This window comes from Heteronotia binoei, chromosome 2, assembly GCF_032191835.1.
Source record: "Heteronotia binoei isolate CCM8104 ecotype False Entrance Well chromosome 2, APGP_CSIRO_Hbin_v1, whole genome shotgun sequence".
Taxonomy (NCBI): domain Eukaryota; kingdom Metazoa; phylum Chordata; class Lepidosauria; order Squamata; family Gekkonidae; genus Heteronotia; species Heteronotia binoei.
In genome coordinates this window covers 122,778,836-122,794,598 of record NC_083224.1, presented here as the reverse complement: position 1 = coordinate 122,794,598, position 15,763 = coordinate 122,778,836, and the positions used below count along the sequence as shown (strand labels likewise).

General features: G+C 42.7%; 1 protein-coding gene across 2 annotated transcripts in view; it reads left to right on the top strand.

The window, feature by feature from the left end:
- Window positions 1–3,183: 3,183 nt before the first annotated feature.
- ITGB3BP (integrin subunit beta 3 binding protein) overlaps window positions 3,184–15,763 on the top strand; it is a 70,661-nt gene continuing 58,081 nt past the window's right edge. Inside the window, exons 1-2 of one of the 2 annotated variants that reach the window (XM_060231937.1) lie at window positions 3,184–3,379; window positions 10,048–10,090. In XM_060231937.1, coding sequence (XP_060087920.1) covers window positions 3,375–3,379; window positions 10,048–10,090 — 48 coding nt within the window. In that variant the 5' untranslated portion in view covers window positions 3,184–3,374. The remainder of the gene's footprint in view (window positions 3,380–10,047; window positions 10,091–15,763) is intronic. The other variant, XM_060231939.1, reaches the window with a different exon arrangement.

The following is a 15,763-nucleotide window of genomic DNA, read 5'->3' as shown; positions in this document are numbered from 1 at the left end:
GCTCAAAAAGTTACCATTTCAAAAGTGATAGCAAATCTGTCTTCCGCACCCCATCCATCTTCCCAAGTGTCTGAACGCAGGAGCACGCAAGCAAGGCGGATTGGCGGTGTGAACCCACCAGGCCATCCCAACCTACTTCCAGTATTTTTTTTATTGTAAAAAAACAGCCATCAAGTGCATGAGCGCTTGAGCACATATGTGCATGACCACTAAAATGAAAGGGAAAAAAGACCCAAACTGAGCTAAGGGAATGGTGCACAACCAGGCCCTGCGAAATTGGGAGAGATCCTGTAGGGCTCTCATGGCCTCTGGAAGTGCGTTCCATAAATTAGGGGCTGCCACAGAGAAGGCCCTCGCCTGTGTAGAGCATAATCTGGCCTCCCTTGATCCGAAGATGGATAACAGATGTTGACTTCCTGAACGCAGTGCTCTCTGGGGTATATATGTGGAAAGGCAGTCCCTTAGATAGATGGCCCCCAATGGCTTGCCTGAGGAAATCAGGAAAGCTTCCACTTTCCCGACTTTCCATAAATTACTAAAAACTGAATTATTCAAGAGGGCTTTTCTATGCAGGCAATACGGTAGCATTGAATAAATTATTAGAGACTATGATCTGTACTATTGTATACAGTTTGCTATACATTGGATCCTACTGTGTAATTTTGCATTATTTTATATGTCATGTTAACATTCATGCCTTGCTTCAGTTTTGTTTTTAAACTTCTAGTTGGTTCTACAACCCAAATCCTATCTAAATTTTTATTGAATGTCCCATCCTGTTGACTGCATTCAATCATTCTGTGTAATTTGCCTTGAAATCAAGTGAGAAAGACAGACTATAAATAACATAAATAAAAATAACCTTTATAAAACTGAATTTTATACTTGTCAGATTCACAATGGAATTTACATCTATGTAATATATACACAGGACAAAGATCCATGACCTGAAAATACTGCCAGTGAGATGTCAGTTAACCACAAATGTTGAATTCAACAAAGTTGGAGTCCAGTAGCATGCACCTTTAGATTTAGAAAAGTTGTCACCTGTATGCAGATGACACCCAGCTCTATCTGTTAATGGACAGCCATTCAGACTCTACCCCAGATCATCTGACTAGGGCCTTAGAAGCTGTGGCTGGATGGCTGCAGTTAAGTTGGCTGAAGCTTAATCCAGCTAAAATGGAGGACCTATGCTTGAGCCGTGGGGGGTTAGAGTCGGGTATCTGGCTACCAACACTGTCTTGTGCATGTCTTGTGCCAGCCCAGAAGTGATACTGGATGCCTCACTTTCCATGGAGGCCCAGATCACAGCAGTTGCTCCATCTGCCTTTTGCTATCTTCGGCAGATTAGACAACTAGCACCCTACCTGTCCTCCCAGGACTTCGCTACAGCGATCCATGCGACAGTAACTTCCAGATTGGACTACTGTAACTCGCCCTACGCAGGCTTGCCCTTGCGGCTGACTCGGCTGGTGCAAAATGCAGCAGCACGGCTGGTAACTGCATTGCCTCTACAGGCAAGCATCCAGCCAATGCTGCACCAATTGCACTGGCTACCAATAGTGTACCGGATTCGCGTCAAGCTTTTGGTTTTAACATTTAAAGCCTTATGCAGCCTGGGACCAACATACCTGTGGGACTGCCTCTCCCCATATGTGCCCCAGAGATAGCTGCGTTGACTGTCCCTGGCCTAAAGGATGTTCAGTTTGCCTTGACCAGGGCCAGGGCCTTTTTGGCCTTGGCCCCAGCCTGGTGGAATCAGCTCCCTGTGGAGATTCAGGCCCTACCTGATTTGATGCCATTTTGTAGGGACTGCAAGATGGAGCTGTTCCACCGGGCCTTTGGTTGAGGCAGCGGACATTCTTATTTCCATCTGCTTGGCCTCCCTTGCCTGCCATGATGCTATATTATTTTATCTTAATTTATTATTTCATCTCTGGGCCTCCAGCTGTACAGATATATAGAATGTGCCCAATGGTAACCATTGCCTTTGATATATGTGTTATTTGTTTTATTGTATTTTATGGCTTTAGCTTGTAGTTTTTAATTGTTTTTTGTTGTGATCCGCCCTGAGCCTGCTTGCGGGAAAGGGCGGAATGCAAATTAACAAAAATAAATAAATAAATTTTATTGAGAATGTAAGTTTTCCTGTGCTAAAAGCAGACTTCATCAGACAATAGTATGATATTAAAATAAAACAGATTGTGTCTAAGGTATTACAACCTTCGTCCTAGACAGGGATCGTTTTGAAGAAAAATAGGTGGGGGAGCTCATCCAGGAATTGTTATGCAGCTGCACATACTGTTCAATGGACAATGAGGTGGAACTCGCAGAAGGAGGAGGTGGAACTCTCAGAAAGGTGCAGGAGCTGTGCTCCTATGAGCTCCCACTGCAGCTGAGGCCTGGTCCTAGGAGAATCAGGACTTAATCTGTACAAGAGTTCAGTTCCAGTGGCTTGTAACCTGTATAGTGGAGGGTGGGACGAGAGCAAACCTCTGGTATATACAGAAAGCCTCTTCCGTCTTAAAAGTAACTACATTAATCCTCAAAACACCTAAAGCTACTGAAGTGTGTGTGTGTATACACAGGAAAGGTTATACCTTGAATACAACTTTGTTGGCTTTACTCTAATTTTATTCTGTTGTTTCAGACCAACACGGCTACCCATCAGTCTCTGTACTGCAATGGGGGTTCCGATAAATATCAAACCTGAGTTCCAGCACCCCCCTCGCTGAAAATTAAGTACACTGTTTACCTTTATCCGACCTTCTCATCCTTTTCAGGAATCCCTCGAAGCCTTCTCCTTTTTCAACAAGCAAGCATTACAAACAATTTTATATCAATAAACGGCCGTAATGCCACTGATTCCAGAGAGGAAGCTCTGTTAGTCTCTTGTGGCACCTCAAACTCGCAGGTGGCATGAGTGTGTTCGGGGATCAGTCTCTAGTTGTGGTCTCTTAACGAATCCTCAAAAGTTTATGCCACAATAAATCTGCTCGTTTTAAAAAATGCCACAAGACTTGGTTGTTCAAATAATAGCAATGATTATGATAAAAAGCACAATCGAAAAGGGAACAGAGGAAAACGCACCTGACACAGCGGGGCAACAAATGAGAGCGTTCGGACCTGGGCATACGGATGTCTTGGGCCCTTCTTCTGTCGCTCCGGCTCGTCAAGGTTGCCTTTATTATCGTTGCCCAGTCAACCACCTCGCCGGGTCAGGGAGGTAGAGTCCTGAAGCTTTTTCTATCCAGTCTAGTAGTGCCTGTTTCTAGCCGGCGGACTTTGACCGGTGCACCACATTGGTTCCGGGCGGGAGTCTCAGTTTTGCGATCGAAGGGCGGGGAAGGCGAAGCTGTTCACGCCTGATCATGCCGTAAGTAGCTGAGAGGTGCGGGAGAGTGCTGCCGGGGGCGGGGTGGGTGGGAATCCACTCGAGGGAGTGATAAACATCAGTAAGTTTGCTCTACAAAGTTGAATTATAATGGTACAGACAGGATTGCAGATATATTTTGATGCATTTTATATTGCAGATATATCTTGATGCATTTTAAAAGCTGGTTTATACAGAATCATCTCATGGATTCATCTAGCTCGGTATTGTTTATTCTGACTGGCTGCACTTCTCCACAGTATTAGGCAAAGAAAGGACTTTCCTAGCACTACTACCTAAAATCCTTTTTTAAGTGGTGATACTAGGGTTTGAACCTAAGAACTATGGCATGCAAAGCATGTATTCTACCATTAGCTCACAGCCCCTCCCCCCCCTTTTCTTCATAGATTCTTGAGAAAAACGTGTAACTTGCAGAGTATGACCTACGGCACTTGTCAAATATATGTAATCTGGGAAGCTACTGTAGGAATTGTTATTCACAGGATAGCAGTATCCTGTGCTTGAAACTGGCTATTGAACTATTAGTGCTTGAAACTGGCTATTGAACTATTTGTGCTTGCTATCAATCAGAAGAATCCTTGCAGCTGGATTGCTCTGTATTTCACCAGTGTTTGGTACATAGGAAGTACAAAGTGAATGCATGTTTTCCCAAACACTTAGGAATATACAATGTTGAGAGTTTTAAAACATGCCTTTCTTATCAGGTCAGCATGTATACATGGAGATAATTTCAGAGGGTAGCTGTGTTGGTCTGCAGTAGAACAGCTAAATTTGAGTCCAAGAGTGCCTTAGGGACCAACAAGATTTTCATGATAAAAGCTTGCAAGAATGAAAGCTCCCTTTGTCATATCTGATGAAGGAAGGTTTGACTTTCAACAATTTATACTCTGAAAGTCTTGTTGGACTCTAAGGTGCTGTTGGACTCAAATGTAGCATGTATACCTGGAATATCTATGTAATCACTGCCATATAAAATGTGAAGCAGCCACAAATGTTCTGGCTTCTGTAGAAATCTTCTTAAAATGGATATCCTTATTTGTTATGTACTTATGAAAGAAAGCAGCTTGGGTGTGTTTTGAGATTGTGGGGGCCCCTTTGAAATTCTGCCACCACAATAGGAGAGACAACGCCATCCTGTTTAACAAGGATGCATTTAAAATGAACACTGTTTTAACATGTTTTCTTGCATACACAGTTTCAATCATACAGTGAAGATCCCTTTGCTGTGGTGGTAGCTGCTGCCAAAGATCTTCAGTGGCCAATTAGAAGTTCTCCTGGGCAAAAGCCCCAACTGGCTCTGCCAATTTTATTACAATAGTTGGGGGCACCAAGAAAGGTGTCAGGCACCACGGCATTTACAGGGACCACAGTGGAGGCCCTTGTAAGTCTGGCAGTGGTTTTACCATAACGGCCCAAGTGCCATATTGTTCTGGGCCAATGTATTTGCACTCTGTGCAGCCAGACAACAATGAGCTGGATCCAGATAGCTTTCTCAGTCAGTCACACCTAAGTTCTCTCCCTACTACAATATTAGTTAGTTGTTGTTGGTGGAAAATACTGTCAAGTTGCAGTCCTTACAGTGACCCCATAGGGTTTTCAAGGCAAGATACACTCAGAGGTGCTTTGCCATTGCCTACTTTTGTATTCAGTTAGTTGGTAAGTATATTAGTCAGTATAATAGCCAGTATATATGGTTTGGCCACCAAATGAGACGGGAGCACTCCCTGGAGAAGATGCTTATGCTAGGAAAGACAGAAGGCAAAAGAAGAAGGGGACGGCAAAAGATGAGATGTCTGGACAGTGTTACTGATGTAACAAACATGAATTTGAGCAGACTTCGGAGGATGGTGGAAGACAGGAGGGCCTGGCATGACTTTGTCCATGGGGTCACAAAGAGTCGGACTCAACTGTGCGACTGAACAACAATATATATGGTTGCTTTTTGCATGAGCAGGACCAAAGCAGCTTACAACAAATAAAAAATATAATTAAAAACATTAAAAGAAATTGCATTTATATAAAAAAGGCAAGAACAACCTGTATCTTAGAACCAGGCCAGTTGTCAAAGGCCACAGGATAAAAGCTCTTTGGCTCATACCTCCTAGCCACACTCAAGATATATACCTGAGAAAGGAAGCACAAAGAAAAGCACAGCTAATACGTTGCAGCTGGCAGCAGTGTTCCTCCCAACCCACCTTCCCTCAATTCGCATCTGTGGCTTTTATCCATGAAGCTTCCATGACCCCCAGTATAGGCTTTTTGCTAATCAAAAACAGCCTTCTCCTTTCTTCAGCAGCAGAAAAGCTGCATGGAGCCAAACAAAATACATATCTTGCGAGCACACAGCATTATCTCAACAAATATAATTGATGAACACTGGTGCCAATCTTATTTCATAGAACTAACCTCATGATACATCTCATGTCTGTCTTTAACAACAATGCTTACATCAGAGCAAAGTCCTATATTCTGTCCAAGTACTTTGGTAGCTTGGTAGCTTTGAAGCAAAAAGTATTTGCTAAACTATGGAACAAGAAGTGCAACTGCTTTTAAAAATCCATTGTAGATGTTCTTCATAATGAGGAGCATCTGAGCAGCAAGGGGGCTGCAGTTGAGGATAAATAAAGTATCTTTACAGAACAATTACTAAGGAAGTGGGCAGTTGATGAATGGTGAGACTGAGATATAACACTTGAAGTGTGATGTTGGTGATGGATGTAAATGGAAGGATAGAAAATAACCTTTAAGAGTGTCCCATAGATTTTTCAGGACTGCTAATGACTCACAGAAAACAATTAGCCTTTAAATATTATGTTAGGAAGAAGGCCTGGCATCTCCTACAGTGGTGATACAACCATCCAGTTCCTTCAGAAGGATCTGGAACTTGATTGTGGTAAAGCAGGGGGAAAGTGGTTGGAAATATTATATTGGAAACCCTGAGAGGACTTTTAAGAAGATGTTGGTAAGTGTAAAGTAATGGACATTGGGACAACCCCCCCCCCCCTTCAAGTATATGCTAATAGAGTCTGAATTTGCTTAGTCTTAGAGAGGAAAGGATATTGGGGTCATAGTAGATAACTCAATGAAAGCATCAACCCAGTGTGCTGCAACAGTGAAAATGGCAAACTCTATGTTTATTAGAATTATTAGGAAAGGGTTTGAAAATAAAATGGTAAATGGCCAATATTATAATGCCCATGAGTAGATATATGGTGCAGTCTAATTTGGAATACTGTGTACAGTTCTGGTCACTGTATCTCAAAAAGGACATTGCAGACCTCAAAAAAGTACAGAAGAGGGCAACTAAGATAATTAGGGCGTTTGAGCTCTTTCCCTTTGAGGAAAGGCTGAAGAGTCTGTAACTTTTCTATTTAGAAAAAAAGAGGGGGGCATGATAGAGGTTTATAAAATTATGCACAGGGTGGAGAGAGCTGACAAAGAGAACTTTTTCTCCCTCTCCCCAAATACTGGAACTTTAGGGCACCCAATGAAGCTGTTGGACAGTAGATTCAGGATGGACAAAAGGAAACACTTCTTGCTATGTTAATTGCAGGTGATTAAAATGTGGAATCCCTTCCCAGAGGATGTAGTGATGACCACAGGAATAAACAACTTTAAAAGGGAATTAAATAGATTCATGGAGGATAGCTCTATCAGTGGCTACTAGCCATGGTGACCAAATGGAACTTCCACATTCAGAGGCAGTCAACCTCTGAATCCCAGTGCCAGTAGACAACACTGGGGAAGGCCTCAGCCTCTATGCACTGTGGTTGGCTCTTCAGAGGAGCTGGTTAGCCCCTGTGTGAGACTAGATGCACCATTGGTCTGATCCAGCAGAGTGGTTCTTATTTTTCTTATGTTCATAAGAAGTTACTGATGTGTATCATGAGTAAGCTATCTGCTACAAGTGCTCTGAACAAGTACTCAGAGCTGTGGACAGGTGATATCACTAGCAATCACATAGAAGTGATGGAGCAGAGGAAGGAAGGAAACAGTTCTCCTCTTGGGCACGACTGCCAGACAGCTTTATAGAGCTAGTAGGCAGGAGAACCCAGCTGTTGCTGCTTGTTGGTAGCTTAGTTCTGACTGATGCAGACAAACAAGGTCATGATAGTGGTATATTATATAGCAGTCTTTGGGTTGCTAGAAAATCAAATTGCATTTTGTGGAAGAACACGTCACAACAAAATAAATACAACATATGCTCTGCAAATAGACTATTTCTGCCCCCCCCCCGACACATTTGAACTTTGAATGCATGTAAGAACTGGCCTCCATCTTTTCTGTTATTTCCTCTACCTCCTCCCTTAAAATCTAGAATGTGTGTATATGTGTTAAGTGCTATCATGCGGCTTCCAATTTATGGTAATCTTATTAATTAATTACCTTCAAAACCTCCAAACTTTAACAGCCTTGCTCAGATCTTGAAAACTGAGGCTGTGGCTTCCTTGATTGGATCAATCCATCTCATGTTGGGTCTTCCTCTTTTTCTACTGACTTCAACTTTTTCTAGCATTATTGTCTTTTCCAGTGATTCTTGTCTTATCATGTGACCAAAGTACCATAGCCTCATATGTTAACTTCTAGGGAGAGTTCAGGCTTGACGATCAAAAACCTACTTACATGTCTTCTTTTTAGTCTTTGGTACCTGTACAACTCTGCTCCAACTTTACATTTCAAATGAATTAACTTTCTTCCTGTCAGCTTCCTTCATTGTTCAACTTTCACACTCATGCATAAGCTACCTGAATACTTAAGTCTAGCATCCCTAAGACCACTAAAGGGTATAACCAAGATCTCATGAAAATAGCTCTTTCATGGATTGAGGATGGCTGTCCTGCTGAATTATTTACAATGTCTCCACAGGCAAATGATTGGAACTTGGGAACATTGTAACTCTAGTACTGTTTAAGTCAATGACAGATTTTAAATAGCATGGTGCTTGACCATTCTGCCACTTTTTTGTCAAGATTTTTTTTCCAGGTTGCTATAATTTAATGGGATTTTCATGTAGTTTTTCATTCATCCTAATCATAAAGTTACCTTGAGTCCGGATTCAACTGTACTTTGGCTTCCAGCTTCCTTTAAAGTCCGTCATAAAAACTTCCATCATAACATGCCTTAGCATAGCATGCAAATACATGGTCCCCTAGAGCACCTTTGCAGAGTGAATGTATTAATGTATAAAATGTTTCTTTGCTGCCACTGGGGTAGAAGATGAAATGGAGTCTGCATTTCTTAAACAATATGGGCCACTATATTTCAGAAAAAACATGCTCTTAAGAATTCTGTGAAACTGTTTCAGCTTGCATTTTCCTTTGGCAAGAATGTGGGTGGCTTTTTAACATTAAAATTAAAATGTAAAATGTAAATCTTTTATTGTATGGTTCTTGTTTTTAAGACAAAAAATGCTTTTGGAGTGACCCCTTATCAACATTAATCTGAACTAGTATAATACAGTCATATTCTTATAATACCTTTAAACTTTCTTCCCAAGGTTCACCTTAAAGGATGGCACATTAAAAAAAAAAGATGTTATTTGGGGACGTTTCATTCAGACTCTGTCCTGTTGGAATCCTGACCATTTACAGAGACCATAGTGAATAGAAACTGGAGTCTGTAATACCATGTTAGCATTTTCTGCATTCAACTCTTGGTTACTAAGTCAAAATGGCTTATTTCCAATATGGTGCCTGTTCCATTCTCTTATGAAATGAAATGCTTCTACAAAGCTTGTTTAATCTAAAATAATCTTCTGAAGCTTTTATTGGATGATTTTAAAGGGTTTTAGTTGCTTTATATAAAAAAGCCTTTAACTGTTGTTTAAGATTTAAGAATGTACTTTAAAAGTTGGAGTTGTCTCTGGGAAAAATAGTCTTAATTTATGTTGACCTTTCTTTCCTTTGAGTATTTAGTCTGCATTCAATAAAATTTTGATGACTGCTCTTTAGAAGACAGCTGTACGATGTAAAGTATTATAAATATTCAGCTTTCCATTCCTCGTGTTGCCATTAACAGCTGGGCATCCAGTTCAGCAGAACAGATTTTACAGAGAAAGCTTGGCATGTTCCTGAATCAGTATAGTGAAGAAGACGAGAAAATAGTTTCTTATGGTTTGGGGACCTGTAAAGACATAGAGCATCTGTTCCCTAGTTAAGTCATAGTCTAGTAGCACTGAATCATGTTAAGAGCTAAAATGATGTGAAGAACTACTTCTTTCACCTTGAATGTACTGGGGTGTAAATGCCTGATACATTATTTTTCTGAATAGCAAAATAATTGTGATATTTACATGGAAGGTAAGTTATGTGCACTTTTTATTTCTTATTAGTATTTTATAGGAAGCTTATAGGTTTTAATTTAATTATTTTGGACCGTATGACATCAGTACCCAATTTGAACAGAGTTGTTCCCATTTGTGTAACTGAAGAGGTGGGTTTTCAGAGAGCACACAAACAAAATGTTATAAAGCTACTACAGGTTGCATTGTTCACTAGCTGATTTATTTTTTTGCTTTATATAAGGTTAGTTTCTGTAGTGTAAAAACAAGATGATCTTTATCATTTGATAGCCTCCATGTATGAATTTTTTGAGTAGAAAATTTGCTTATGAAGGATAAAACAACTTGCTTTCCTCCCTTTCTCTTACAGCGTTAAGAGAGTTTTGAAGTTGGACAGCTTTACCACAGAAAAAGTAAGTTTTGCATTTCTGTTCCTGGGATTAAATTTATTTTCTGGAATAAACATAAATGATTGGCAGTTCACTGAGACTATGATAAATTACTTGGCAATCCATCATAAAGCATTTTTGAGTATGAAGAAGAAGTGACTGCTAGATGTCTTTGGGAGAAGACATTGTATTGTATTCTTATACAATAATCTAACTTGCATGAGGAAATTGACTTTAACAAGGAATTGCAGGATAATTTTTTATGTATACACCTTTCAAATGCCAGATGAACTAGGGATCTTGTGGAAATCATTTATTAGAAATTAGCTCTGTAATTGGAGGAGAAAACGCACTGTCATCTCACTGTACATATAACAATATGGGATTATGATAATGCTGTAATCTGCATATTATAAACTGCAAAATTGAAATGAAAACATTAAAGACATTTTTATGTTGAGAATGTAACTACCTCTCTCAGCTAATCTAACATAATGAAACAATAAAATACTAACACTGCAATAAATTTCCCCTACAGTTATCACAATAAAAATAAAATTGTACTGTTGCTCTGCTTTTCTTTTCTTTCTTTCTTTTTGGTAAAATGTGGCCAGTGTCTATTTCCAGAGCTATTATGTCACGACATATTCCAGTTTATTACCTTCAAATACCAACTGTGGGTGCTGCTCCAAGCCCTAATGCAGAGGAGTTCATGAGGCAGGTAGCCTTAAAGGATGCAAAATTGAGGAGGAAGCATTGATGTACCTAAATGGCTGGTCAGTAAAGCAAGCCTGCTGTTTCATGTGCCCACATCCACGCTTCTTTTATAGGTGGCAGTCTTTAGAGGTCTCTGTGGTACTTAGCAAAATCAGAAACTTGGCAGTGTTAAAATATCTTCTGCATACTTTTTATGTTTTAAAAATGACAAAATACAGTAGAGGCACTAACAAAAATCATTAGCAATTTAATTAGCAATTTAGTTTTCCATTACCCACCTTGTTGTGCTCTGAATACAGCTGTGACTGTAATTTTGCATCTGCTTCATTGGTCAGAGTAACATTTTTAGAGGCAAGCGGTTCAGCTTGAAATTATTCTGTTCCACCCTAAAGCTGTTCCCCCCCCCCCCAAAATGAAAGTAGAAAAATATATTTTTTTGAGAGAGAGGAACTGTGTGGGATGCTTGCAGTGTTAAAATCTCTGTGTTGGAAGATTGAGATTTTTTCTTCTAAATATTAGAGCTGGAATTAATCAGTATAGCTGTTGATAAACATGGATTGTTCCTTCCCTTATTGGTGTAAATGTTGGAGCAAGAATCTACATAAACCCAGTCTGACAGCCACAGTATGACAGCTGGCGATCTAGCTGCCAGGCTAGGTCACAGTGACCTGATCAGCAGACCGGCTTGAGCCGGCAGAAGCCAAGTGATGCAATCTGCTGAGTCAGCATGGCCAGGATTGGCTGCTTGGACTATATATGATCTGTGTGTGCATCACACAGGTCTCTCCCTGTGAGATGGTGGTTAGGCGAAGCACTTTGTCCGTGGAGGTGATATTGTATAGACTGCACAAGAGAGCACTTGTTGTGTATATATGTTAATACACCTTTTGGCACTAGTTGCACGTGTCTGCCTGATTTTCTTTCCTGAAGCCCTGTGTCGGGCAAGTCATCTCCCTCACTCTGCTACTCCCGCTCCGACAGGGTTATGGGCCCAGGGCGGTTCCGCTGCGCGGAGGAGAGAGTTGAGAGTTGAGCTGACTGTGAGTTTGGAAAGAGCCGGAGGCGAGGAACGCCGGTGAAGGACACAGAAGCACCACCGTTCTCTGTTTGAGAGCCAGAGGGACGTCGGCAGCCAGCTGTGAGGAGGAGTCGGCACGATGGCTCAGCAACAGCTTGGAGTAGCCGTTGAGAAGCTCACCTCAGCCAACTACGCGGTGTGGAGCCTGAGAATGCAACACTACCTCAAGCGTGAAGGGCAATGGCTGTTCGTGAGTAACCCCCCTGCTGACTTATCTCCTGCCGAGACTGTGTTATCGGATAAGGCACTGGCCAACATAGTGCTATCTATAGGAGATGACCAGCTGGTTTATGTGCGAGGGAAGGACACTCCCAAGGCTGCCTGGGACGCGTTGAGTGCGGTGCATGTTAGCACCACTGCTGGTTCCCTCATGGCCTTGACAAGGAGGATGTTCCGCACCGTTATGCCGGCTGGAGGGTGTGTGAAAGATCACATCAAACGGCTAACGGACTGTTTCGTTGAGCTGGAGGCAAGAGGCAAGACTGTAGCTCCAGACGACAGAGTGTACATTTTGCTGTCGTCGTTGCCACCTGAGTACACTCCCCTGATAACTTCTCTGGAGACGGTGGACGTAGCGACCCTGACCATGGAATACGTCTGTGCCCACCTGCTTGACTTCCAAGAGAGAATTGCGGCCGTGAGCTGTCCGGGGGTGTCGGCCGGGCAGCGTGCTGTTATCGGTGTGTCCGGGAAGACAGCCAAGAATGAGCCAGCTTCTGCTGCTGGCAGGCGTCCGAAGGTGGAGGAAGTGGAGCCGACTGCGTTTGCAGTCCGTCGCTGCTATGGATGCGGGTCGTCGCAGCACCTGCTCCGAGCTTGCCCTGAGAGGGAGAAGAGGCGGGGGCGTGTGCGGCGAGAGCGGAGGACCGCCAGCCCGTGTGAGGAAGCAACCCGGCTGGTCACGTCTGCAGTAGAGAGCACAGGGTCTGCTTGGATTTTAGACTCCGGGGCAACGAGCCATCTCTGCTGCGAGAAGGAGTTGTTGAAAAACATTGACAGTCCTGAGCATAAGTATGTGAGATTGGCTGATGGGACCACTGCCAATTCTGTTTGCTCAGGCAATGTGGAATTTCCTGCACTGAAATGTATGTTGCAAAATGTGTTGTATGTACCCTCACTGCAGTCTAACCTGTTGAGTGTTAGCACACTGTTTGACCAGGGATACCAGGTGAGATTTGAGAAAACCTGCTGCAAAATCCTGGGAGGTGGGGGAAAGTTGCTTGTGACAGGAAAGAGGGAAGGTAAACTGTATGTGGTCCAGAGTGATTGTGCCCAGGTGGCTCAGGTGTCGAATGAGCCTGTGCACAATAATTGTATACATTTGCTCCATAGGAGACTTGGGCACTGCGGATTTAGGGCGTTAAAGAAAACCCTGGAGCTTGTGCCTAGTTTGAAAGTAAATCCTTGCAAATGTTACTTGGATTGCCAGGTCTGCAAGAAGACCAAAAGCAAGGCGTGTGCTGTTGCTAAAGAAAGCTCAAGGGAAAGCACACGAGCCCTGGAACTAGTCCATTTAGACGTTATTGGCCCATTGCCAAAGAGTCTGTCGGGGAGGAGATACTGCTTGGTGGCCACCGACGACCACACGAGGTACGCGTGGGTTTTCACCATGGTGCATAAGTCTGAGGTGTATAAGACATTCACCAAGTGGGTCAAAGCAGTGGAGAGACAATTAGGGGTTAATCTCCTAGCTGTACAAACCGACAGAGGGGGGGAATTCTTATCTAACCAGATGAAACGTTGGCTGGAGAACAAGGGCATTGCCCACCGTCTGACGAACCCGGCAACGCCCCGAGAAAATGGGCATGGGGCTGTATTGCAGAATGTGATGTATTGCATGTTAGAGGATGCACAACTGCCAATGACCTATTGGGCAGAAACCATACATGCAGCTGTTTTTTTGCAAAATAGGGTTTGGTGTAATACTGTGAAAAATGTGCCTTACAGGTTACTGTTGAACAAGACCCCAGATTTGAGTTCTTTAAAAGTCTTTGGGTCACGGGCTCGGGTTGGCATCCACTCCACGAGTAGCGGGGAGGGGGATGTCCGGGCAGAGAGCCTAATTTTTCTGGGCTACAAGCCAAGGGCCAGGTGTTATCGTTTCTGCAATAGCAAAAGCAAGATAACACTTAGTCAGAGTGCCCAGTTCAATGAAGAGAGCAGCTGGCCAAGGTTGCACTCCTTGCAGAAACAATTTGTCCTGCTGCCAAGTAGCGATAACGATGTTGGAGCGCAGCCCAGAACTCCAGCCCAGGAGGTGGCACCCAGTGGGGCTGGAGAAGGTGAGCCGAATGCTGGCACAGAGCCCGACGAGCAGAGTCAGGAGGCAGAGCCTCAAATGCAGGAACTGGAGGTAAAGTGTGAGAGTCAGGAGGTTCAACACCCAATTACAGGGGCAGAGCAACCAGCCCAGGAGGTGGGAACAGAGCAACCCGAAGAAGACAAAGCTGGTCCAAGCACAGGGCCACGGGTGTCTGCCAGGTCCACCAAAGGCCAACGTCCCGCTAGGTACAAGTGTCCCTATGTCACTCTGACTGTCAATCCAGACCCACCCGGATTAGAGGAAATGTTAAAAGAAAAGGCTAAGAAATGGAAAGCCTGGGTGGCAGAGTGCGAGGCAAGGGAGAAGGAGGCTGAAGCCAAGCGTCTGAAAGAGCTGGCTGAACAGGAACACGATGATGTGTTTTACAATCATGATGAGTTCCTGAACGAATTCCGGAAAGGGTTCCGAGCTACGTAAATATGAACTGTAATGTTGCTGGTGGACATGTATGTAAACTGTGTAAAGTGTTTTGGGTATACTGGGTTTAAATAGATTAGGAGGTGTGTTGGAGCAAGAATCTACATAAACCCAGTCTGACAGCCACAGTATGACAGCTGGCGATCTAGCTGCCAGGCTAGGTCACAGTGACCTGATCAGCAGACCGGCTTGAGCCGGCAGAAGCCAAGTGATGCAATCTGCTGAGTCAGCATGGCCAGGATTGGCTGCTTGGACTATATATGATCTGTGTGTGCATCACACAGGTCTCTCCCTGTGAGATGGTGGTTAGGCGAAGCACTTTGTCCGTGGAGGTGATATTGTATAGACTGCACAAGAGAGCACTTGTTGTGTATATATGTTAATACACCTTTTGGCACTAGTTGCACGTGTCTGCCTGATTTTCTTTCCTGAAGCCCTGTGTCGGGCAAGTCATCTCCCTCACTCTGCTACTCCCGCTCCGACAGTAAATACTTTTTTCTCAAGATTAATGCAATTGTTAAATAGCAAAAAGGAAAGAAAATATAAAGCTGAATAGTGTTACAGGTTTCCCAGAAACAGTTTATATGTGCAATTCTGAGGATGCATGTAGGGGAGACACAAACAGAGTAGGTAAAGGTATTGCAGAGAGTTTTCACCTGTATAGTTGCCTTTAATAAGACAGGGATGATGTCTGCCTTTTTAAAAGTGCTGTAAGACTTTTGTAAATAAATTAAAATGGAAAATTTATAGGAGTCTGCTGTTAATCAGATGAGATTGTAGGAGATTGTGCAAAGAATGTCAGTTTTCCATGTATTTGTGGATATTCTTTATTTTATTAGATAATATATAATTAATCTGCTTGAGCTGTCAGAACAGCAGTTTACAAATGTATACATCTGGGATTTAAGAATAGTGCTTCCACATAAACCTAGAGAATAACACATCTTTTTATGGGAAGTAGCTGCCATGTAAAAATAAGAGTTCTGGGAGAATAATGTTTTTTTTAAGTGGGAAGTGTTCAGAAGGGGCACAAAAATATTATTTAATCTGAAATGAGCTGATTTGCTTTCATACTTGGAATACACAAAGTATTTTCTCAGTACATAGTCTTCTGCAAACAGAAGTCTTCTAAATATATGAACTCATGACTGTGTAGCTTTCT